Source organism: Triticum aestivum, chromosome 3B, assembly GCF_018294505.1.
Source record: "Triticum aestivum cultivar Chinese Spring chromosome 3B, IWGSC CS RefSeq v2.1, whole genome shotgun sequence".
Taxonomy (NCBI): domain Eukaryota; kingdom Viridiplantae; phylum Streptophyta; class Magnoliopsida; order Poales; family Poaceae; genus Triticum; species Triticum aestivum.
In genome coordinates, this window is record NC_057801.1 from 593,888,733 (window position 1) to 593,911,800 (window position 23,068).

A 23,068-nucleotide genomic window follows, 5' to 3' on the forward strand; every position below is an offset into this window, starting at 1 on the left:
GTGCCAGACACGATTAGAATCGGCCGGGCCGGCCCGTTTGGCCAGCTATGAGTCGAAGCACATTGCAAATATGATATAAAGATTCCTCGCAGCGCATCGCAGAATTGAGAACTGAGAAGTTCATACCCAACTCCACGATGATCTTGTCGGGCTTTAGTGACATCTCCATAGCACTTCGTAGTTGTGCTTTTATCGTGTTTTTTTTACTTCATTTGAACCCTTCCATGTGTTTGGATATGAATAATTTGGTTTGTAAACTATGAATCTGTAATACTCATGAATTGTGTGAACCTTAACTGTTATCTTTGGATTTAATATGTGTGCAAATATGCAGTTGAAACAATGTAAACTAAAATTAGAAATATTTAGCTTTTTTTATCTTACTTCGTTAAATTTGAAAGATTTTTAGGCTCGCAGACGCTACGGGGTGGTCCTGCCCCGTCAGATCCTACTCCCCACCAGGCCACCGCCTGTCCACTACAGTCGTGGTACATGGAGCCAGTGCAGCTGCAGTGCACCGCCGCCGACTCGAGAAACTGCCCGCGGCGGGCGAGTGGGGCGACTAGAGGCCATCCCGGTGCCCCCCCCCCCCCCCCCAGCAGGCCGCCGCCGCAGTCGCGGAGACGGAGGATGCATTGCAGCGCGCTCGCCGAGTCGAGGAGCTGCCCACGGCGGTCGACGAGGGTTAGGTATGTCATGTGCTTTGCATTTCTGCCCTTTCGTCGCTGTGGCTTATGATTCTGTGTTTCCACAAACTCCGAAATGCTCAGAGGATTTGATCGAAACAAGTATTCTGATTTGAATCCACAGCCTTACCAGAGAGATTGGGGAATAAAAGGCGGAATTCTTAAGCGGCAGTGTAATAAACAAGTTCGGATTTAATTTACGAGTACCAATTAATGGACCAACGAGTTCCCAAATGGAATAGGATGCTTCATGCTTGAAAACTGCTAGGGAGTAGTAGCTATAAACAAGCAATGTTTACAAACTGAAAACGAAAATTACTAGAAGTTGCAGTTTACAGACGATCAATCACAATGCAGTTAAGCAAGCCACCTGCCACCCAACTTTATCTAAGCAAGATGTAATAGTAACATGGTAGGCGTTTCCTTTTCACCGTCCAGAAAAGATGGTTGCTTGTGACATCCCATTCCCATCGGTATAGCCAGAAGACTGGAAGGAACTCTCCGCGTTGCTTACTCCTGAAATCATCGACTGGAACTGCTTTGGCATTTCGGTATTCATGGAGTACTTGCGTCGAGGGGTCCCGGAAGTAGACTGCTTGTCGGTTGAAACCGCCGGCAACCACGTTTTGAGCCTTGAAACAACCTCTGTCATGGTGGGCCTGTCGATGGCTGCGTTTTCGACGCAGTTCAGGGCAAGGTCCACCGCACCCTGCAGGGAACTGACATCATACTGATCCAGCAGCCTCCTGTCTACGACATCATGAATGCTGCCTTTAGCTATCTTTTGCCGCACCCAATTCGGTAGGTGGACGGTTTGAGGGTCCATGAATACTGGGGATTGGCCGGTGATGATCTCCAAGAGCACGATTCCGAAGCTGTAAACGTCTGTCTTGACAGTGAGTTGGAAAGTTGCATGGTACTCAGGGTCGAGGTAGCCAAGTGTGCCAGCAGCAACAGTAGATATGTGTGTGTGAGCATCATTAAAAGCCCGTGAAAGCCCAAAATCAGATATTACCCCCACCAGATTCTTGTCCAGAAGGATGTTTGGGGTCTTCACATCTCTGTGTACTATTGATGGGGTGCATGATTCGTGTAGATACTCCAGTCCTGTAGTTTATTAGAACTCATACTTCATGAATACACACATATCGTACATGACCTAAAGGTAAACACATAATTGAAAATACGGACCTTGTGCAGCATCAAGGGCAATATAAAGTCGCTGTTCCCAAGTCAAACTATAATCATCTCCTGCAATCAAGATGTACCAAATTAATGTAAGGGCCATCTGATACGTGCATGTTAGCATAAGTACCATTTTTGCAATCCCTGCACATATTTTCTTAGATCGACTCTTTGCACATATTTAAGCTAACAGATGATGGTTAAAACACAAATGGTTAACCATAGCATCAATTGCCGTGTTAAGATCTAGACCTGCATAAACAGGCACTTTGATATCACTGCTTTTCATTCTGTTATCAGAGCATTTTTATATACAGTTCCAGTTAACAAACGGACCAAGATATTGGAATTATTCTTTTAGCATATATCTCTTAGTTTTTTTTGTTTCTTACTGGCTTTTGAAAGATGTACATGTTTCTAATTTGTGACTATCATGTCATGATTATGACTTAAGAATTTAATTGTGGTAGCCCCAATTTGTTAACCAAATATCTATGACCATGCCATGGTTCAGACTTGGAATGTGCAGCTGTAAGAATGCAGCTACGGTTGCCTCACTTCTTAGTCCACTATATATACAGAGTGAATTAGGCCTACCAACTCAACTGTATTAACTAGCAGCAGCAATAGCAGTTTAGGCAATCAAACTACACCTTTAACAAGAAATTCAGTTTTGAAAATCCTGACTGCAGTGCCGTGTCAAAGCCAGAATAGTTTTAGAATTTATTTTTTATACTTATGACTAGGTCCTGTCAAAATTTATTTTTATACTGTGAAGTACAATATATTTGTAAAATTTGAGAAGTAGGCGATTCCCAAGTTCTTAACCAAAGCTGTTGGCATCTGGGTCTCTGTGTAGTTGTTGGATTCTCAAGAAGTAAAACCCTGAATTGGTCAACTTGCTTTTTAGATTGAACAGGTTTAGGTTGGATTGAACATTCAATTTTATCTAGTTAAAGTACAAATGCCTCTGTAGAAATCGAATGCAAGTTAGTGATAATAACAAACTGCAAGTTGGATTTATTAAACCTAAGTCAATTATGGTTGATAGATACATTTAGAAAAGTTAAGAGAGAAACCTCCTTTTAGAAGCTGTTGAAGATTTCCTCTGGGCATGAAATCATAAACGAGTGCAAGACACTTCTTGTTCTGGCAATATCCTTGCAAAGTCACGAGATTCTTGTGATGAACTTTGGACAATGTTTGCACCTGCGGCAATAGATATAGTTACCAAACATCCTAGAGCTGAAGCCAGTTGCGTCATTTTATTCAATACATACTGTGGAAATTGTTTTAGATGTCATGCAGACTTATAGTTTACTTTTGGATGACTTGTAACAAACGTTGGAATAATTGAGGCTGTATGCATCTAGTATGATGCAGAGGATGGCGGTAATAAAAGCTTCCAGTTTCAGAAAAAAAACGTTTTTATTGAAGAATGTCATGTTGTGGCCTAGTTGGTTTTGTGTTGTACCTCAGGGAGGAAGTCTGTTGACTCTGCTATTGATGTCTCCATAAGCACCTTGACAGCTACCTCATCACCATTTTCCAGTGTGCCATGATAAACAATACCAAAACCTCCTTTTCCGATGATTGATTGAAAGTTGTTAGTTATGAGTTTCAGCTCTGCGTATGTGAACCGTCTGATATCAATATGTAGGGGAGTTTCCTCTTCATACATAGCATAATCTTCATCGTCTCCTGACTTCCCTGCAGAGTCAAGAAGTTGTGTTTAACATGAAAGTTTAGGTACGGAGCTGCTCTCTTATGTTTGCCACCTATTGCATTGATGAAAGGGAAATTTAGAGCATATCATTTTGTTTTACCTTTCCAGTATAACTTCCAGAGTATGCCCATCACTACTAGGAGGGATACCAGTACCACAGGAACTATCACTGCGATGAGCACAGTAGATGTCTTCTTCTTCTTATTTGAACAGTACGTATCTTTGACTTTTGAGCATATGGGATTGCCTTCTAATCTAGGGGCACAATTCGACAACATATAGAAAAATGAACTCATAAGATGTTAGTGTGGTAGGCCAAAAGTATGACACTAACTAAACTGTGGCCAGAGGAAGTCAAACTTGCGTAACTCTAATCTGGTAAAGTGTGGCATATTTGTTATATGTGCAAAGACTGTTGCTAAACCTTGAATTTCTTCTATGAGACTCAACCCTGTTTCTTTGCAGTTTTGTTTTTTGGTTTTATCCATTTTTTTATGTAGTACTCCCTCCGATCCATATTACTTGTCGCTCAAATGGATGTATCTACATGTATTTCTGTGCTAGATACATTCTTTTGAGCGCAAGTAATATGGATCGGAGGGAGTAATAAATTGTGCAACATTCAGTTAAAACAAAAGGAATTACGCAACAGATCATGCAAACCTTAAGTCAAGCAGACCAGCGTGAGATCTTTGAAGAATAGAATCCGGGATTGGCCCATCAAGCTGGTTATATGACAAATCGCTGTAAAATAATAGTTAAAACCATTCTCTAAAACTTATATCATCAACCAAATATTATAATCAGCACAGAGACTTACAGAACTTTGAGTGACTTTATTTGGTAGTCTGGAATAGCTCCTGTCAAATTGTTGTGTGATAAATCCCTACATATATTATATGGTTACGTCACAAGGATGTCAAAATAATAACATTTAGCCCATTGATATTTTGTGGTAGGCACGACTTACAAGTTTTCCAGTGATACCATGTTCATGAATGATATGACCAATCCACCTTTCAGTCCGCTGGTAGACAGATTTCTGCAAAACAACTCCTTTTAATACAGGTCTATTAATTTAGTGATAGCATTCAGCTAACTTGTTTTTTAAAGATTATTAAAGTATCATTCTGTGGTTTACACTAAATTACATATGTTTTCAAGATTTCAACTAAATTACATATTTTTAACCTTTGAAGCACATTACATTAGCCAGTAAGATATGTGACTGAGTGTCTCTTGCTAATGTAATGTGCTTCAAAGGTTAAAAATATTGAATTGTGATATTTAGGTTCCAAAATGTAAATATGGGACAGTCCTGGTTATTTTCTTACACTGCGACAATCCTCGGATTCTGGTTGCTCTTAGAGTAGTCGCAAGTTAAACCTTCCCAGGAATACTCTCTTGGGGAGCATGGATCTCCGTTCCAGTTTATTCGTGCCAAATTGTAGTGTTTCTTGACTTCTTTCATGTAATTGACTACAACACCGAAAAGACAATGGAAACAAATATGAGCAGAATAAAGAAAGCTGTATATGTTGTCTATGGGCGCTCATATATGTATTAAAAAGAATGTAAACAATTACTTAACTAGTTGCAAAGTTATTATGTGCAATTTTTATCTATTTAACAGAAGTGAATAAACTGAATGAGGATCATGTGAATCTGCCACGTATACATGCTTGCATAATGCACATGCAGGCTAATACATTGAACTCACCATCGTTGGAGTCAGTGGTGAGGTTATCCATCCGAACGAGTGAGTACACCTCAAACGCATTGATGAGCGGTGGGAGCCTCGATCTACGTGTCCTGTTCAGGCGGAAGATCGCAGCAGGGTTGTGCAAGAACCGCCCGTTCTGGTGCATGCTGTCCACCTGGAAGCGGGACGGCGAGAAGTCTGGGAATAGCAATTCGTTGTCGCTGTAGATATCAAATCTCCTGCTCGGGTTGCTGCTGTTGATCTCAGCAAAATGGAAGATGGGAAGAAGCTCCAGGTTCTTGGCGTCCAGGTTGGGACCCACTGTCACGTTGATCTCGAGGAAGGAGAAGTTCGTGTCTAGGGTAGAGGCCTGCTGGAGGATGCCCTCTGGTACCTGGAAGGTGTTGTCCCCGGGTAGCCTCCTCACTCGATCGCTAGTGTTTAAGCTGATCCAAGGGTACGTGGTCAACAACCAGGCCTCCCAGAACCGGTCGTACGGGTCCAATTTATATCTTCATTGCACACAAAAGACAAGGTGGAAACAGGTAAATAACTAGCCCAATAAACTACTTTTTCGTTTTTACTTAAAGGGCAATAGCCATGACAACGGGCAAGCCCAACTTCTTGTCACATTAACATGACATTAAATTTTATTAGAAGCAATTGCGTGTTTCAAGAAACAGAAAGGAGCAAACACTTTGAATGTGCTGAGCTAGCAAATCGAATTTAAAACCACTGTCAGGCATAATTAAGATCAAATCCAAAATTATTGTGTATGACAGCCATGTCTTACCTTGTGATAAATTCAGTGGTTTCACCAAATCTGATCCGTTTAAAGTAGCTGATTGACACCGAAGAATTCACAAAAGGGTACATCAAATCGTCAAGTGGCCTCAACTCCAGAGCAGACACAAATGGAGTCCCTGAACTGAAGTTTATCAGACAAACTGACACCGAGTTGGCTGGAGCAACGGTGATTACCTCCTTCCATATCGTGAGTGATGGATCCCAATTTGTCATGTTCACCGCCTCCCAGATATTGACGCCGATATGGAGCCCAAACAGAAACAGCGAGCCGTCCCGACTTTTGTTCAACCCATCGTAGTTGCCGTAAGTAAATGTGGCCCTCAGCAGATACTTGGTGCCGGCGGTGGATGGCAGCGTATAGCAATTCCGGGAGCCATCGGGGAAGCTCCTCAGGGTTTTCTGTTGCTCATCTGAACCAACCATAAACTCTGCTGAAATTTTATTGTTTAAACCACCTTCAACAAATCCACTGTCAGGATCGAACTGTATTCCTGTGATGCTGTCATTGTAGGCGCTAGTGTTTGTGAATCCACAGTCAACGCTTATAAACCCTGCACAACGGCAATATGTATCAATCCCATTTGTTTCAGGAATCCAAGATCTATGCAAAGATCATGACTTGTGCGGCTATGTAGGTATTCAGGATAATATCTGAAGATTTCAGTAAAGTGAAATTGCATGCTAAAGTTAGCTGAACTGTGCATGCAGATTGAGCAGGGGTTAAAGAGGCGCAGGATCAAGAAGGGAAAAGATAGGATGACATGGCTTGTATATATTACCAGGAGGAGACTGGCAGTGGACTTGAATCGTCGTCGTAACCAGGATGAGCAGCAGCGCAAAGATCCATGCCAGTTTTGCATGTGCCGAGTAATAGCTGATCGCCATGGTTCTATCCGGTTCGTGCAATTTTTGGAAGCAAGAAACTGCAAATGGCTTGTGAATTTATATAGCAGAGAAGACAACAAACACGGTCTAGTCTCTCGATCCCTTTTTTATGATTTGTTTGGTGTTTTCAGTGTTTGGACTGACCTGGCCTTACCGCCGGATTAACAATATGTTTTTCTCATTGGCAGGTAAACCTTGTGGCGATAGAAATGGATGCAACTTGCATTCATCTTATAAGAAAAGAAACTCCAACTTGGCATGGAGGATAGGCCGCACGCCAAATGTCGCGGTGCTCTGCAGTCTTCCGTATGCGGCCAACGAACCGCTCGTCAGCGTGATAGCCAAGTCCCAACCCGGGCACAATTGTTTGGCTTGGGCGGGCGAATCGTGCTTGCGGATCGCCCATATCTAAAGCCGCGGACGTTGGTTGTTCTCTGAACCAGCCCGGCATGCCAAATAAAACAAGTGTTACGACCTGCAATCGCCAGATAAAAGAAAGGAGCAAGTTGCAGCGAGCCCGACCGATTCGCTAGGGTGATATAAGAACGACCGGGTGTGAGCTTGGAGGACGCATGTCCGCCGGCCGGTCGGTCTCAAATGTCAATCGGGTTCTTATTATTTTCACCATGTAGTACATCAAGTTTCATCAGCGCGCATGTGGAGGATGGCACTCGGTCGCGCGTCGAATTGTCACAAACAAAGGGCAGGGCAGGTAGAGTTCATCGGCGGGCGGCGACTGTATGTGTGTTCGGGATTCAAACTTGGTTTCAATCTAGTTTGGGGTAGGTCCGTAGGCGTCTCTGTCCCGCTTACGTCGAGAACCGCGTCGATCAGCTCCGCGCCTCAGCGCAGCGAGCAAGACGTCGACAAGCGCAAGCCGTCCCGGCGGGCTGCGACGCCGTCATTTTGGTCACCGCGAGATGACGGCGCGCACGGGACCGAAGTGCGTTTCCTACGGCGAGAGACCGCGCTCCCGGTCCCGGGGACCGGGGCGCCACATTGCATAACGTTTTCGTTTCGAGGGACCAGATTGCATAACGTTTTCGTTTTGAGGGACCAGATTGCATTTACACTGAGCAGGCAAGGCCCTCCCCTCTGCCGTCGCCGTCGGGGGTGGCGGCCAAGGATGGGTTCACGCACGGCGCCGATGTGCCCCGCCCCCCTTCCCTCGCACAAGGCCACCGCCACAACATCTCGGGGCTCGGCCTGGAGGCGCTGCACTAAGCGGCCGAGTCGAGGAGCCGCCTGCGGGCGACCGGCGACGAGGTTAGGTATGTCATGCGGTTGCATTTCTTCCCCTGCATTAGCATCACCCTCTTCGTACCTCAGGTGCCAACTTGCTCATACTTACTAGAGTCAGTAGTAGCTCCAACTCGGGAAATGCTCAGAGGATTTGGTAGCAGGAGCGCGAATTTCAATTTGATTCAACAGCATTGCAAGAGGGAATGCGGGATTGGGGGTAATTAGAACCCAGAGTTCTTAAGAAGCACTGCTTAAGCAGGTCACTTGTTTTAGATCTGGTATGGAACCTAATGTTCGAGTGCCAATTAACAGACCACCGAGTTCTCACTTAGAAGTAGGTGCTCCCTGTTTGAAAATTACTTGAACTAAATACCAAAGTCCGCACAATTATTATTTTTGCCCCTCATCAAACAACAATCAAGATCAGAAAATGGAAACCACATTTCTGTTTATCAACAACCAATAATGGCAGGTGAGCTACCAAACTTTGTCTAACAGACACAACGATAACTTGGTAGGCATTTTCCTTTCACCGTCCAGATAAGGGGATCAATTCTGTCATCCTGCTCGAGCTGGAGCTCTCGTCGTTGCCTTCTCCAGAAATCAACAAGTGGAATTGCCTTCGCATTTCGTCATTCATGGACTTCGTAGAGGACGCGGAAGCATACTGTTTTTCGCTCAGAGTTGTTGGCAACAACACTTTTAGCCTTGAAACAACCTCAGTCATGCTCGGCCTGTCGATGGCTGCACTTTCTACGCATTTCATGGCCAGGTCCACCACACCCTGCAGGGAACTGGGGTCATTCTGATCCAACAGCCTCTTGTCCACGATATCTTGAATACTGCCTTTTGCAATCTTTTGGCGTACCCAGTTTGGTAGGTGGTAGGTGTGAGGGTCCATCAATATCGGGGGCTTGCCAGTGATGATCTCCAAGAGCACGATGCCAAAGCTGTAAACGTCTGTCTTGATGGTGAGCTGGAAAGTTGCGTGGTACTCGGGATCAAGGTAGCCAAGAGTTCCAGCAGCAACAGTAGATATGTGTGTGTGTGCATCGTTAAAAGCGCGCGAAAGCCCAAAATCAGCTATTATCCCCACCAGGTTCTTGTCCAGAAGGATGTTGGCAGTCTTGACATCTCTGTGAACTATTGATGGGGTGCATGACTCATGTAGATATTCCAGTCCTGTAATTTACTTTGTTAACATATGCATACATACACACATACATCACCTAAAGGGGAGCATGTAAATGAAATGCGAACCTTGTGCTGAATCAAGTGCAATATGAAGCCGTTGTTCCCAATTCAAACTGTAGTCATCTCCTGCATCAAGACGTACCAAAGTTAATGTAAGTGCCACAAGATACATGCTTGGTATTATACATACTTGCTTTGTAATTTTTGCACATTTAACTTCAGAATGATGTTAAAACACACAATGATTAAGCATGACATCAGTTGGCCTATTATGGTCTAAACCCAGTATAATAGGCACTTTGATCTTCGAGAGGTCACTGCTTTTCCTTCCATTTAACAAAGATTTTTTATTAACAAAAGAACCAAGCTATTTAAAGTATTCTTTGAATATGTACTTCTGTCATTGCTTTGTTTCTTACTGGTTTTGAATATGTAACTATCGAGTCATAATTATGACTGAGTAGTGAAGTATGTAACTGTGATGCTGTAACGCCCGGATAATCATGCTACAGTGATCTCATGTTAATGGTGACACGTCACCTCTGTCACTGTAATTAATCTCGGGTTAATTCAAAGCCGTTTCAAATTTAAATCCTAAATAAGTCAAACGTCAAAAGTTTTCAAATATTAAAATAAAATGTTCGGGCCATGTCTAATATTGCATCGGTAATTATGGCGTAGTAAACACCTTTTTATAAAATGCCTAATTACTTTTAGATGAATTTAAACAGGAAAGAAATAAATAAAAGAAAAGAAATACAAAAGAGAAACACACACACACAAAAAAAGGAAAAGAACCCCCCCCCCTCGGTGCTCCGGCCCAACTGGGCCACGACCCACCAGGCCGGCCTAACCGGCCATCCCTCACTCCCCATTTCCCCCCGCTCCCTAAACCCTAGCCCCACCGACACCCACTTCCCCTCCCCCCCGTCGCCCCACTCGCTCTCCCCCACCCCCTCGCTCTGGATCTGGATCGAGAGGAGCCCGATCCCCTCCTCCCTCGCTCGCGCCCGATGTGAGCCGTCATCAGCCGGCACCAGCGCCGCCTCCCCACCGGACCCCCGCCTCCTCATCTCCTCCCCGCCGCCCGACGTGCTCGACGTCGGCGCCGCATCGCCACCGCTTGGAGGACCTTTCCGCCGTCACCGTTCGTCGGGGCAACCTCACAGGAGCTCCTCTGCCTCGACCCCGCCGTCGTCGGAACGCCACCTCGACCCCCTCCTCGTCGGACTTCCCCGACCTCCGTCGAGCCCGCTGCCTAGACCCCACGGCCCCGTGGTGAGGCCCCGACAACTCCTCCTCCCCTGCTCCGGCCACTTCGGCCATGGCCTCGCTCACCGACGCCTGCAACGCGCGCCGGCCGCCCTGGCCGCGCCCGCGCCCCCTGCCTGTGCCCGCGTGGCCTGCCGCCCTTAGACACGCCCGCGCCGGCCTCGTCCTGCCCCGGACGGCGTCGCCCTCTGCCCGGGCCGTCGCCTTGCCTTGCCTCGCCGTGTTCCCCACGCCCACGCGCCGGTCTGGGCTCCCTGCGCCCTGCTGCCGCTTGTGCGGTGGTCGCCGGCGCCCCGCCAACCTCGCCCCGCTCTGCGCCTCGCCGGCGCCCCCCCTCGGGCGCCCTGTTGGGGCCGGCCACCACGCCCGCACACCGGTGCCCGTTGCCCGCAACCGCGCCCGTTGCGCCCGAACCCGCTAAGGCCCCTGTGCCTATGACATGAGGGGCCCAGGCCCTAGAACGAAAATTAAAAAAAAGATTTAATAAAATAAATAAATGATTAAAATAATTAAAATATTAATTAGTTAATTAATTAGAGAATTAATTAACTTAATTGATCCTGATTAGATTAACCTAATCACCTAGTTAGTTAATTAATCTATTAGGTTAGTTAACAGTCAATGACAGCTGGGACCCACACGTCAGTTGACCAGTCAACTCTGTTGACTGCTGATGTCAGCATGACATCATGCTGATGTCATTATTCCATTTTTGAATTAATTTAAATAACTAATTAAATTCCAGAAATTAATAAAATCTTTAGAAAATCATATCTTTTAATCCGTAACTCGGATTAAAATATTTTCAACATGAAAGTTGCTCAGAACGACGAGACGAACCCGGATACGCAGCCCGTTCGTCCACCACACACCCCTAACATATCAAACACGCAACTTTCCCTCTCTGGTTCATCTGTCCGAAAACGCGAAACACCGGGAATACTTTCCCGGATGTTTCCCCCCTTCGTCGGTACCACCTCATACCACGTTAGGGCACACCTAGCACCGCTCATTGTCACGTCACGCATCGTCGTGTTTATGTTTGCATTGTATTCATTGTTTCTTCCCCCTCTTATCTCCGGTAGACTACGAGACCGACGCTGCTGCTGCCCAGTTCGACTACGGAGTTGACGACCCCTCTCTCTTGCCAGAGCAACCAGGCAAGCCCCCCCCTTGATCACCAGATATCGCCTATTCTCTTCTATACTGCTTGCATTAGAGTAGTGTAGCCTGTTACTGCTTTCCGTTGATCCTATTCTGATGCATAGCCTGACATTGTCGCTACACCTGTTGATACCTTACCTGCAATCCTAAATGCTTAGTATAGGATGCTAGTTTATCATCATTGGCCCTACATTCTTGTCGGTCTGCCTTGCTATACTATTGGGCCGTGATCACTCGGGAGGTGATCACGGGTATATACTATACATACATACATACTATACAGATGGTGACTAAAGTCGGGTCAGCTCGAAGAGTACCCGCGAGTGATTCACGGATTGGGGGCTGAAAGGACCTTTGTCCCGACGGCCCTCTGTGTGGATCTTTGTGGTGGAGCGACAGGGCAGGTTGGGACCGCCTAGGAGAGAGGTGGGCCTGGCCCTGTTCGGCGTTCGCGGATACTTAACACGCTTAACGAGATCTTGGTATTTGATCTGAGTTGGCTACGAGCCTATACGCACTAACCATCTACGTGGGAGTAGTTATGGGTATCCCGACGTCGTGGTATCAGCCGAAGCACTTCAGACGTCAGCGACGGAGCGGCGCGCGCCGGATTGGACTGGAACGCCTGCTAGGCTAGGTCTGCTTCCGGCCGCCCACGCAACGTGCAGGTGTGCTCAGGGCGATGGGCCCAGACCCCTGCGCGCTTAGGTTTAGACCGGCGTGCTGGCCTCTCTGTTGTGCCTCGGTGGGGCTGCGACGTGTTGATCTTCCACGGCCGGGCATGACCCAGGAAAGTGTGTCCGGCCAAATGGGATCAAGCGTGTTGGGTAATGTGGTGCACCCCTGCAGGGAAGTTAATCTATTCGAATAGCCGTGATCTTCGGTAACAGGACGACTTGAAGTTGTACCTTGACCTTATGACAACTAGAACCGGATACTTAATAAAACACACCCTTCCAAGTTCCACAGACAACCCGGTGATCGCTTTTCAACAGGGCGACGAGGAGAGGATCGCCGGTTAGGATTATGCTACTGCGATGCTGCTGGAGATGCTACTGGAGTTGTTACTTGGAGTTGCTATTTGGAGATTCTACAGTGGAGATGCTACTTGGAGGACTTCAACCTACCCTCTTCTACTTGTTGCAAGACGGAGGTGACCAGAAGCGTAGTCTTTGATAAGACTAGCTATCCCCCTCTTATTCTGGCATTCTGCAGTTCAGTCCACTGATATGGCCCTTTACACATATATCCATGCATATGTAGTGTAGCTCCTTGCTTGCGAGTACTTTGGATGAGTACTCACGGTTGCTTTTCCCCCTCTTTTCCCCCTTTCCCTTCTACCTGGTTGTCGCAACCAGATGCTGGAGCCCTGGAGCCAGACGCCACCATCGACGACGACCCCCTACTACACCGGAGGTGCCTACTACTACGTGCAGCCCGCTGACGACGACCAGGAGTAGTTAGGAGGATCCCAGGCAGGAGGCCTGCGCCTCTTTCGATCTGTATCCCAGATTGTGCTAGCCTTCTTAAGGCAAACTTGTTTAACTTATGTCTGTACTCAGATATTGTTGCTTTTGCTGACTCGTCTATGATCGAGCACTTGTATTCGAGCCCTCGAGGCTCCTGGCTTGTATTATGATGCTTGTATGACTTATTTATGTTTTAGAGTTGTGTTGTGATATCTTCCCGTGAGTCCCTGATCTTGATCGTACACGTTTGCGTGCATGATTAGTGTACGATTGAATCGGGGGCGTCACAGATGCCCCAATTTGCTACAAGTATCTATGGCCATGCCATGGTTATGAGTTTGACAATAGACAATTCTAGGAAGAATTCTCCAAACAAGAAAAGCTCTAAGAAAACTAGGTCCACCAACTCAAGTGTATTTATTAGCAGCAGTAATAGCAGTCTATGCAATGAACTAGACCTTTAACAAGTCAGGTTTTAACAAAAGAAAATTACTCCTGCGTACTGTAGGGTCTAGGGTGTCAAAGCGAGATTTATTTAATTTGAGTTTTTTTTTAACTTACGCTAGGTCCTGCAAGATTTTATGTTATGCGGTAAGGCACAATGTAAAATGTGAGGCTAGGTGGCTTCCAAGTTGTTAATGAAAGCTATTGGCGTGTGGGTGTCTGTTTAGTTATTGATTTTGAATGAAATAGAACATCACCTAAGTTAACTATGCTTGACAAGAAGGGGAGCCTTGGCGCAGCGGTAAAGCTGTTGCCTTGTGACCATGAGGTCACGGGTTTGAGTCCTGGAAACAGCCTCTTGCAGAAATGTAGGGAAAGGCTGCGTACTATAGACCAAAAGTCGGACCCTGTGCAAGCGGGAGCTACGTGCACCGGGCTGCCCTTAACGATGCTTGATAGAAATTTTTGAAATAGTGGAGAGAAAACCTTCTCTTAAAAGCTGTTGAAGATTTCCTCTGTGCATGAAGTCATAAACGAGAGCTAGGCACTTCTTGTTCTGGCAATATCCTTGTAGAGTCACGAGATTCTTGTGATGAACTTTGGACAAGGTTTGCACCTGCAGCAACAGATATAATTACCAATCATCCTATAGCTTTTTTTGATAAAGGAATCACCCTATAGCTGAAGCCAATTGCATCATTTAATTGGATATGGACTCTGCAAGGGTTGATATCTTGCACACTTTTAATTTACTTTCTGTTGAAGAAATCATTGATTTGACCTAGTTACTTTCGTGATATACCTCAGGAAGGAAGTCTGTTGACTCTACTATTGATGTCTCCATGAGCACCTTAACAGCTACTTCATCACCATTTTCCATTGTGCCATGATAAACAGTGCCAAAACCTCCTTTTCCAACGATTGAATGGAAGTCGTTTGTTATATGCTTCAGCTCTGCGTACGTGAACCGTCTGATATCAATATGTAGGGGTGTTTCCTCTTCATACATAGCATAATTCTCACTGTCTCCCGACTTTCCTGCGGATTCAAAAAAATAGTGTGTTACATGAAAGTTCTGGTGTGAAGCTGTTGTCTAATGTATATGACCTATTCCATTGATCAAAGGGAATTTAAGAGCGGAATTTTTTTGTTTTTACCTTTCCAGCACAATTTCCATAGAATGCACATCACTACTAGGAGGGATACCAGCACTACAGGAACTATCACTGCGATCGCCATGGTAGATGTGGTTTTCTTCTTATTATTTGAACAATACGTATCTTTGACTTTTGAGCATACAGGATTGCCTTCTAATCTGGTGGCACCATTACACAACATATAGAAAAAAATGAACTGGTAAGATGTTATCTACAGCAGGTCTACAGAATTATGGTTGGAAGATGCCTCCATTTTCTAACAAGACTAACCTGCTAAACATTTACGCATTCGGAAAGAACAAACTTCATAGTTTCTCATCTATGCACTCTAGAAGAAGAAACTTCATGTTTTGTAAATTATGTGCAGTTACTAAGGTTCTCATCTATTTCTCATATTGAATGCCCATACAAAATAAAGCTTTATAGTTACTATTAGATGCTAGTACATGTAACTGAGGGCATGCTTGAATCAATGTAATGCTCTGCACAAGTGTTGCTTCACACACTTTTTGTGGCACCCGAATTGGCCGTCACAACTTCATTGAATTTGGTAACTGTTCACGTATATGACAAGCGGGGCTGCTCCGGCATGGCGTTAGAAAGTGTGGCATGCCACAAAATATAACACCCGCCAAACTGTAGCCACAGAAAGTCGAACTTGTGTAACTCTTGTTTGGTGAAGTGCGGCGTATTTACATTTTATGTGCGAAGACTGTTGCTAAACCTTGATTTTTCTATGAAGCCGAACCCTGTTTCTTTTCAGTGTAATTGTTTAATTTGATATATTTTTTCTGTAGTCAGAAATTGTGAAATATTCAGTTAAAAGAAAAGGAAATGTGCAACAGAGCTTGCAAACCTTAAGTCAAGCAGACCAGCCTGAGATCTTTGAAGAATAGAATTAGGGATTGGTCCATCGAGCTGGTTGTATGACAAATCGCTGTAAAATAAAGTTAAAACCGTTCTCTAAATTTTATATCATGAACCAAATATTATAATAAGCAGGGAGACTTACAGAACTTTGAGTGACTTTATTTGGTAGTCTGGAATAGGCCCTGTCAAATTGTTGTGTGATAAATCCCTACATATGTTTTGTGCTTAGTGTCATAAAAGTGCCAAAAATAATCCCATTTAGCCCATTAATATTTAGTGTTAGGCACCACTTACAAGTTCTCCAGTGATGCCATGTTCATGAAAGTTATGACTAATCCACCTTTCAGTCCACTGGTAGACAGATCTCTGCAAAACAACTCATTTTATTACAAGTCTATTAACTTACCCATAGTATTGAGGTAACATGTTTCTTTAAGATTATTTAAGTATCTTTCTGTCGTTCATTTACACTAAATTGCATGTGTTTTCAAGATAATATTCCCTCTGTTCACAAATATAGGATGTTCTATTTTTTTCCGAATCGGATGTATATAGACATACATGTTTTAGTGTGTTTGTCTCATTTCAGTCCGTATATAGTTCATATTGAAACATCCAAAACATCTTATATTTGTGGACGGAGGGAGTAGCTAGTAAGACAGTCTGTCTTACCATATAAAAAATGAAATGTACTTCAAAGATTAAAAATATGAATTGTGATGTTTAGATTCCAAAATGTATATGGTACAAGTCTTGGTTATGTTCTTACACTGCGACAATCCTCGGATTCTGGTTTCTCTTAGAGTAGTCGCAAGTCAAACCTTCCCAGGAATACTCTCTTGGAGAGCATGGATCTCCATTCCAGTTTGTTCGTGCCAAATTGTAGTTTTTCTTGACTTCTTTCATGTAACTGACTACAACACCCAAAAAACAATTGAAACAAATATGAACAGAATAAAGAATGATGTATGTTGGGTATGGCCGCTCATGTGATTAAAAAGAATGTAAACATTAACTTATCTAGTTGCAAAGTTATCTGTTGTGCAACTTTTATATATTTAATAGAAGTGAATAAACTGAATTAATCCATTTATCTACTATGGTCTTGGCCATGGTTTGTTGGCATTTGAATTTTAGAGCATGGGGCTTGGCTTTACTGTACTACTGGATCAGCTGGTTAAAACTTGTTTCTATTACTTACGAGGATACTGACAATGCCAAACGGAGTTGAGAGAATCTTCGGGGGTCTATACAAGTACACAATGAGATTTTCGTCACTAAGATTTGTTAAATGCAGGGAGCCTGATGTGCTGTTTATCAACTGAATAAACTGCAGGATGATAATGCGAATGTGCCACATACATGACATATGTGTGATAAGTGTATATGTGTAATAAGTGTGCAATGTCCAGATCAATGATAGGTCTTACCATCCTCGGGCTCGGTAGTGAAGTTTTCCATCCAAACGAGCGAGTACACCTCTAACGCGTTGATGAGTGGGGGCAGGATCGAGCTGCGCGTCTTATTCAGGGTGTAGATCGCGTCGCCGTTATACAAGAACTGCCCGCTGTCGTACAAGCTGTTGGCCTGTAATCGCGACGGGGAGAAGCCCCGGTGCAGCAAATCGTTGGCGTTGTAGATGTCAAAGCTTCTGTTCGGGTTGTTATCACTAATTTCAGCAAAGTGGAAGATTGGGAGAAGGCGGACGCTCTCGGGGTCCAGATTCTGACCCTTTGCCATGTCGAGACTCATGATGGAGTAGTTTGTGTCTAGGGTGGTGGCCTTCTGGAAGATGGCCATCGGCACGTTGAAGTAGTCGTCGCCCGGGAGAATCTCCACTTGCTTGCTAGTGTCCACGTTGGTCCAGGGGTAGGTGTTGTAGGGGAAAGACGAGGCCGCCCAGAACCGGTCGTAAGGGTCCACTGGATATCTGCATCGCACACAAAGGACAAGGAGAAAACAGGTAAGTAGCTAGCACGATACCACTACTTTTTGGTTCCATTGGAGCTGGTAATCTCATATTCTTGGCAAGCTTAGATGTACTTCCCGAGTACATTGGTTGTAAGTAGCATCTTATGTTACGGGATGGAGGGAGTACAATTTATTTTCTGTTACAAGTGCGGGATTCAGGATGCATAATAGCACACACTCCAAATGTATTGAGGACCCTAAAAGAATTGAGCAAGCCAACAGATTTTAAAACCAGACAGGCATAATTTAGTTCTAATCCAAAATTATTATGGATGCCAGTCTCACCTTGTGATAAAGTCAGTGACATTACCAAATCTGAATCGTCCAAATTGGCCGACTGATACCGATGTATTCACAAAAGGGTACATCGCATCTAGCAGTGGCCTCAGCTCCAAGGAAGACACGAACGGAGTCCCCGAACCAAAGTTTACCAGACAGACTGAGACGGAGTCGCCCGGGGCAACGGTGAGCACCTCCTTCCAGACTATAATTGATGGATCCCAATTTGTTAAGTTCACCGTATCCCAGAAATTGACGCCGATATGGAGCCCAAAAAGGAACAGCGACCCGTCCATACTCCTGTTCAACCCATCGTAGTCGCCGTAAGTAAACATGGCCCTCACCAGAAACTTTTTACCAGGGGTGGATGGCAGCGTGTAGCAATTCCTTGAGCCGTCGGGGAAGCTCCTCAAGGTTGTTTCGCTCTCAGATGCGGCATCAGCCATGAACACTGATGATATTTGGTGGGTCAAACCGCCCTCCACGAATCCAGCGTCGGACTGGTACTGTATTCCTTCTATGCTGCTGTCGTTGTAGGGAGTATTGTTTCTGTATCCACAGTCGAGGCTTATGAACCCTGCATAACGGAGAATACGCATCGGATTCATGTGTTTCAGGGTTAAGATGATCTCTCTCTCTCTCTTTTTTTTTGCGAATAAGGCTTAAGATGATCATGACATGTAGCACTAGATAGGTATTCAGTACTAGATAGGTATTCAGTAAATCGGGAGTAGTAGCTAATAATAATAATACGTCTATTGTTAAAGATTTCAGTAAAGCGGGGTTTCTTCAGTTGCACGCTGAAGTATACTAAAATGTTTAGGTGGAGCAGGGATTAAAGAGTCGCAGGATCGATAAATGAAGCTGGGAGGATATGGTTTGTGTTACCCGAAGTAGGCTGGCCATGGACTCGAGTCATCATGAGCAGCAAAGCCAAGATCCATGTCAGTCTTCCGTTTGCCGAGCAACTGAAGCACAACACCATGGTACGCTTCGGTTCTTGCAATGTCGGGAAGCAAGCATGCAAATCAACAAGCTTCGTATCTGCAACGAATGACCTGCGCACGCAGTTATATAGCAGAGAAACGCGACTAACACCAAGTACTGTATTTGAATTGACTTTACCTCAAGCGTAATAATGTGGACGAAGCAAAACGTTCTGTTCCTCAGCAAGTACCATTTTCGTCAAAGAAATGCAACTTGCATTCATGTAAAAATAGAAAATGCGGCTTGTATTTATTTAAAAATAGAAAATGCAACTTGCATTGGAGTTTAGTTTGACAACCCCGCGCTGACGTACTGCCCTTGATCAGCGTGATAAGAGCATCTAACAGCCGGACCTAACTAGTCCGGTCTCCTAAACGTGCGCGCACGCGCTCCTCAAAAGTCTGTTGTCACAACCGGTTAACTCAATTAGCAAATCTTTAAATCCGTACAAACACGTGCAACGTAAACTTAATTCTAAGGAGTACATCTTGATGGACTATTAAAAGTTTGTCGTAATGCTCTACTACAACATACACGCTATTGGACTAATAAAAAGTTGGCAGGTTCTACATACTATAGCTATGGAGAAAGTTCATCCATGATTGCTTGCCCTTGCTGTCTTTATCGCGGAAGTAGAATATGCAAAATGGATCGAGCTGAATCTGCTTACTGTCGGAGTTGTCCAACCCGTCCTTAGTTTCTTCCTTATCCTCTTTGGGGGGCAGTCTGACCATGGCACATGCCACCCAGTTATGCTATCAGACGAGGGCGCACTATGCCTCGAGAATGCGGACATGGAGGGCTTCCTCGTCCAAGGCGGCAAGCGACTCCGCCTCCGCCAGCTCGGCCTCGAGGGTTGTCGCGGCTTCTTGTGCTCTATGCCTCGCATGGCAAGCATGCCGTGCGTCAGCAACACATGTTAGCGTTGACCTCCGACCCGGAACCCGACGTCACAGGGACAAGGCACCACCGCCTTCGGTTGCGCCGCCACCCCAGTGTTGGGGCTCTAGACGGTCGTGTTGAAGTAGGCCGGAGATCGACGAAACAGAGTGAAGTGAAGTAGAGTGGTTAGAGTTTCATTCGGGATATATATAGTGGTGAATATATATGGGGTTGGAATGGCCAACGTGGGCTACATCAAAGGTGGTGGACGCTCCGGGGCGTGTCACGTCAATCCTATACTCTTTTTATTCCTGCTCACGTTTTAAAAATCCAGCGGATCAAAAAGGTCCTCGAGATCCGTGACGGGGGGCCCACGACGACAGCGCGCTACGACGGGGCCGGTAGCGGGAACTCGCTCCTACAGCGGGAACCGGATCCTCTAACATTCAGAAGGAAAATCACGGTGTTACAATGCTAGTCTAGTGTAAAATGAAGAAGGAAAGTTAGGGGTTGTTAGTAGGTAGTTAACGGGTTGTTTACTGTTGATATTTACTATAGATATAAATAATTCAAAATTAATTTTATTTCACCGTCAATTTGTTTGTATGTAATTACTATAAATCTACATAGTAGATCATCAATTTACAAATTAATTTAAGTAATTTTAGTCTTAATCATATGGATAGAAAGAAGGAAAGTTAGGGTACTGTAGCTTCTCTAACATTCCTTAACAATGTTAGAGGATCCGGTTCCCCTACAGCGACGCACGTTCACATTCTCTGAAGTCTGAACCAGTCTTATACAACATGTGTGTTTTTTTGATAAAAAAAGAAACAACTTTATTAATTAAAAATAATGGTTACATCATGTGTTAAATTAAAGAAGGATAGCAAAGTGTAGTACTCCCTCCGTCTCAAAATTCTTGTCTTAGATTTGTCCAAATACGAATGTATTAAGTCACGTTTTAATATTAGATAAATCCATATCTAGACAAATCTAAGACAAGAATTTTTGGGACGGAGGGAGTAAGATAAAAGGAAGAGGGCAACTTGCATGGCGAATTCGACGATATTGCGTCCAACGCCGAGCAAGCTGACGAGTACGTGGGAGTTTTCTTTATCTATAAAACAGGGGAAAACCTATTTCGAGATTTGGGGGCTCATCGCACTGTAAATGCGTAAAGTTATTGATAATTTACTACAGTGTTAAAGATATATTTGGATTATATGTGTCTGGTAGTTTAGGATTTGTAGTCCGTCTCATATCTTATCTTTAGAAGAGGCATCACCCTCCAAGTCTTGTACTCCCTCCGTAAACTAAATAAGAGTGTTTAAAATACTAAAATGGTAATCTAAACGCGTTTATATTAGTTTACAGAGGGAGTACTCAATATATATTCGCCTTCGATGCTCAATAATACATCCATCATATTCCATAAATCATTCTTTATATCCCTTCTAACATGGTATCAGTCTAACCGATCCAAACCCTAGCCACCGCCCGTCGATTCTTTCCCGCGAGCCGCCCGCGGGGCGGTCGGCCTCCATGATCGCCGACGAAGGCTGCGTCTCCCGCACCTCGGGTTCGTCTGCCGGTCGAGTTGACCGGCTGTCCCGGAGAGTCTTTTTCACTATCCTTTGATCCGGATTTTTCTTTCTCCCGCCGGTCGCATTGATTGGCGTTTTCTTTTTAGTTTTCCGGTCTAAGATCGGTTTGCATCGTCCACCGCCACCGTCGTCCTTTGTGTGCCTCTACTTCGACATTGGCGCGTCCAACCGGCCTCCATTCTGACCAGGCGGCCTTGCGTGACATGCCGGCCCTCCAGGCTGTCGCATGTGCATCTGCCGCCCATCGCCCTGTGCCGGCCGTCGCCGTCCTAATCCGATCGGAACTCCATCCACCCCGTCTCCATCCATCGCATCTCAAGCTTCACGCGTAACGCTTGAGGTCTGCTGGTGCGGAGGCCATCGGCCGTTCCTCGTCGTCAACTCACGTGCTCAACACGGGCGTAGTTTGACGCCGCTGTGGCCGGCCGCTCGCGCTGACCACCGATCCCGCCGCTTGGTTCATGCAAGGTAGCTGCACGTGTGCAAGTGTTGGCCTGGACAACTTACGTGCAGGTCTTGGTTTGGGCATGCTGACCGTTGCATTAGGTGTGCTGCGTCCTTGTACGCGTTCAATCAGGTTCCTGTATATAAGTATAACTCGTGTTCATCTTCTGTTGTCAGCTCTTGTCATCTGGTCCAGCGAACACTCCGACCTCGCGGGCGTTTGGGCTGATCAACCTAGAGTACACGATTTGCTTCGTCCACACCGCGCGACTAACCTCGCCAGCTGCTTGTACGCGCCTCCGTCCCGTGAAAATTGTTCTCGAGTACAACGCACCCCTTCACCGATCAAGCAATGGGCGGCCGAGGTCGTTTCCGTGGCTGCATCGACCCGCGCATCACTGTTGCGCCACCCCTTCGAGCCGTAGTGCCGGGCACGCGGTCCACGCCGCCGCTCTGAGGTCTTCCCGCCATCGCCTTGACCTATCCGATGCCGCTGCGTCGCCCCATCGGGCCATAGCGCCGCGGCCCGCGGTCCACTTTACTTATCCCCGCGCATCAACTTCCCATGGTATGCGCCCCGCCTCCTTTCTTGGCGTGGGAACGCCATCATCCGCGCCGTTCTTCGTCATGTTGTCGAGTTCTTCGCGTACTTCGAGCAGCGCCGCCGCGCTCCTAACCTAGCCGCTGCCGCCTGTCCACCTCCTTCATCTATGTCCAGCACCAGCTCGTCGCCAGCGTCGCCGTCCTCTTCTCCGACCACTTCGTCTACTTCGACCACCGTTGGTGACACCGACCCCACGCCTATTGGCGCCACAATCGTCATCGAGTCTCCTTCTCTGCTAGCTCCACTGACTCCTCGACATGGCATACAGCTCAAGCAGGTCCGTCGTCTATGCATGCCGATGCTGAAAACACCGATGCGTGCCTTCGTCCACGGCGTGTCCCTGGGCCTGGCAAGCCTGGTGCTGCGCTTCGTCAACTTCGTCTTCGTCCGTCTACGCATGCCCGATGCTGGCAACACTGATGCGTGCATTCGTCCATGTTGTGTCTCCGGTCTTGGCAAACCCTGTGTGACGCGTCGTCAACGTCTTCTTC

At 45.7% G+C, this 23,068-nt stretch overlaps 2 protein-coding genes and 1 long non-coding RNA gene across 3 annotated transcripts; 1 reads left to right on the forward strand and 2 right to left on the reverse strand.

Annotated features, from left to right (window-relative positions):
- Positions 1 to 713: 713 nt before the first annotated feature.
- LOC123071138 (senescence-induced receptor-like serine/threonine-protein kinase) lies at positions 714 to 7,083 on the reverse strand. The gene is made up of 12 exons (XM_044494636.1): positions 6,886 to 7,083; positions 6,093 to 6,657; positions 5,318 to 5,811; positions 4,932 to 5,076; positions 4,568 to 4,639; positions 4,418 to 4,483; positions 4,261 to 4,341; positions 3,698 to 3,852; positions 3,346 to 3,581; positions 2,951 to 3,080; positions 1,878 to 1,937; positions 714 to 1,793 (listed from the first exon to the last, which is right to left on the reverse strand). The coding sequence occupies exons 1-12, from the start codon at positions 6,989 to 6,991 to the stop codon at positions 1,114 to 1,116; spliced, it is 2,790 nt and encodes a 929-aa protein (XP_044350571.1). The 5' UTR covers positions 6,992 to 7,083; the 3' UTR covers positions 714 to 1,113.
- On the forward strand, positions 3,417 to 13,318 carry LOC123071140 (uncharacterized). Its single transcript, XR_006434138.1, has 5 exons — positions 3,417 to 3,620; positions 3,706 to 3,809; positions 6,815 to 7,076; positions 7,180 to 8,262; positions 13,222 to 13,318. It is a non-coding gene; the product is annotated as an uncharacterized lncRNA (long non-coding RNA).
- On the reverse strand, positions 8,620 to 22,836 carry LOC123071139 (probable LRR receptor-like serine/threonine-protein kinase At1g51810). The gene is made up of 13 exons (XM_044494637.1): positions 22,823 to 22,836; positions 18,942 to 19,021; positions 18,060 to 18,630; positions 17,234 to 17,733; positions 16,573 to 16,717; positions 16,098 to 16,169; positions 15,946 to 16,011; positions 15,790 to 15,870; positions 14,934 to 15,091; positions 14,579 to 14,814; positions 14,263 to 14,392; positions 9,494 to 9,553; positions 8,620 to 9,415 (listed from the first exon to the last, which is right to left on the reverse strand). Exons 1-13 carry the CDS (start codon positions 22,834 to 22,836, stop codon positions 8,763 to 8,765), a joined length of 2,766 nt encoding a protein of 921 aa, XP_044350572.1. The 3' UTR covers positions 8,620 to 8,762.
- Between the last annotated feature and the right edge of the window lie 232 nt (positions 22,837 to 23,068).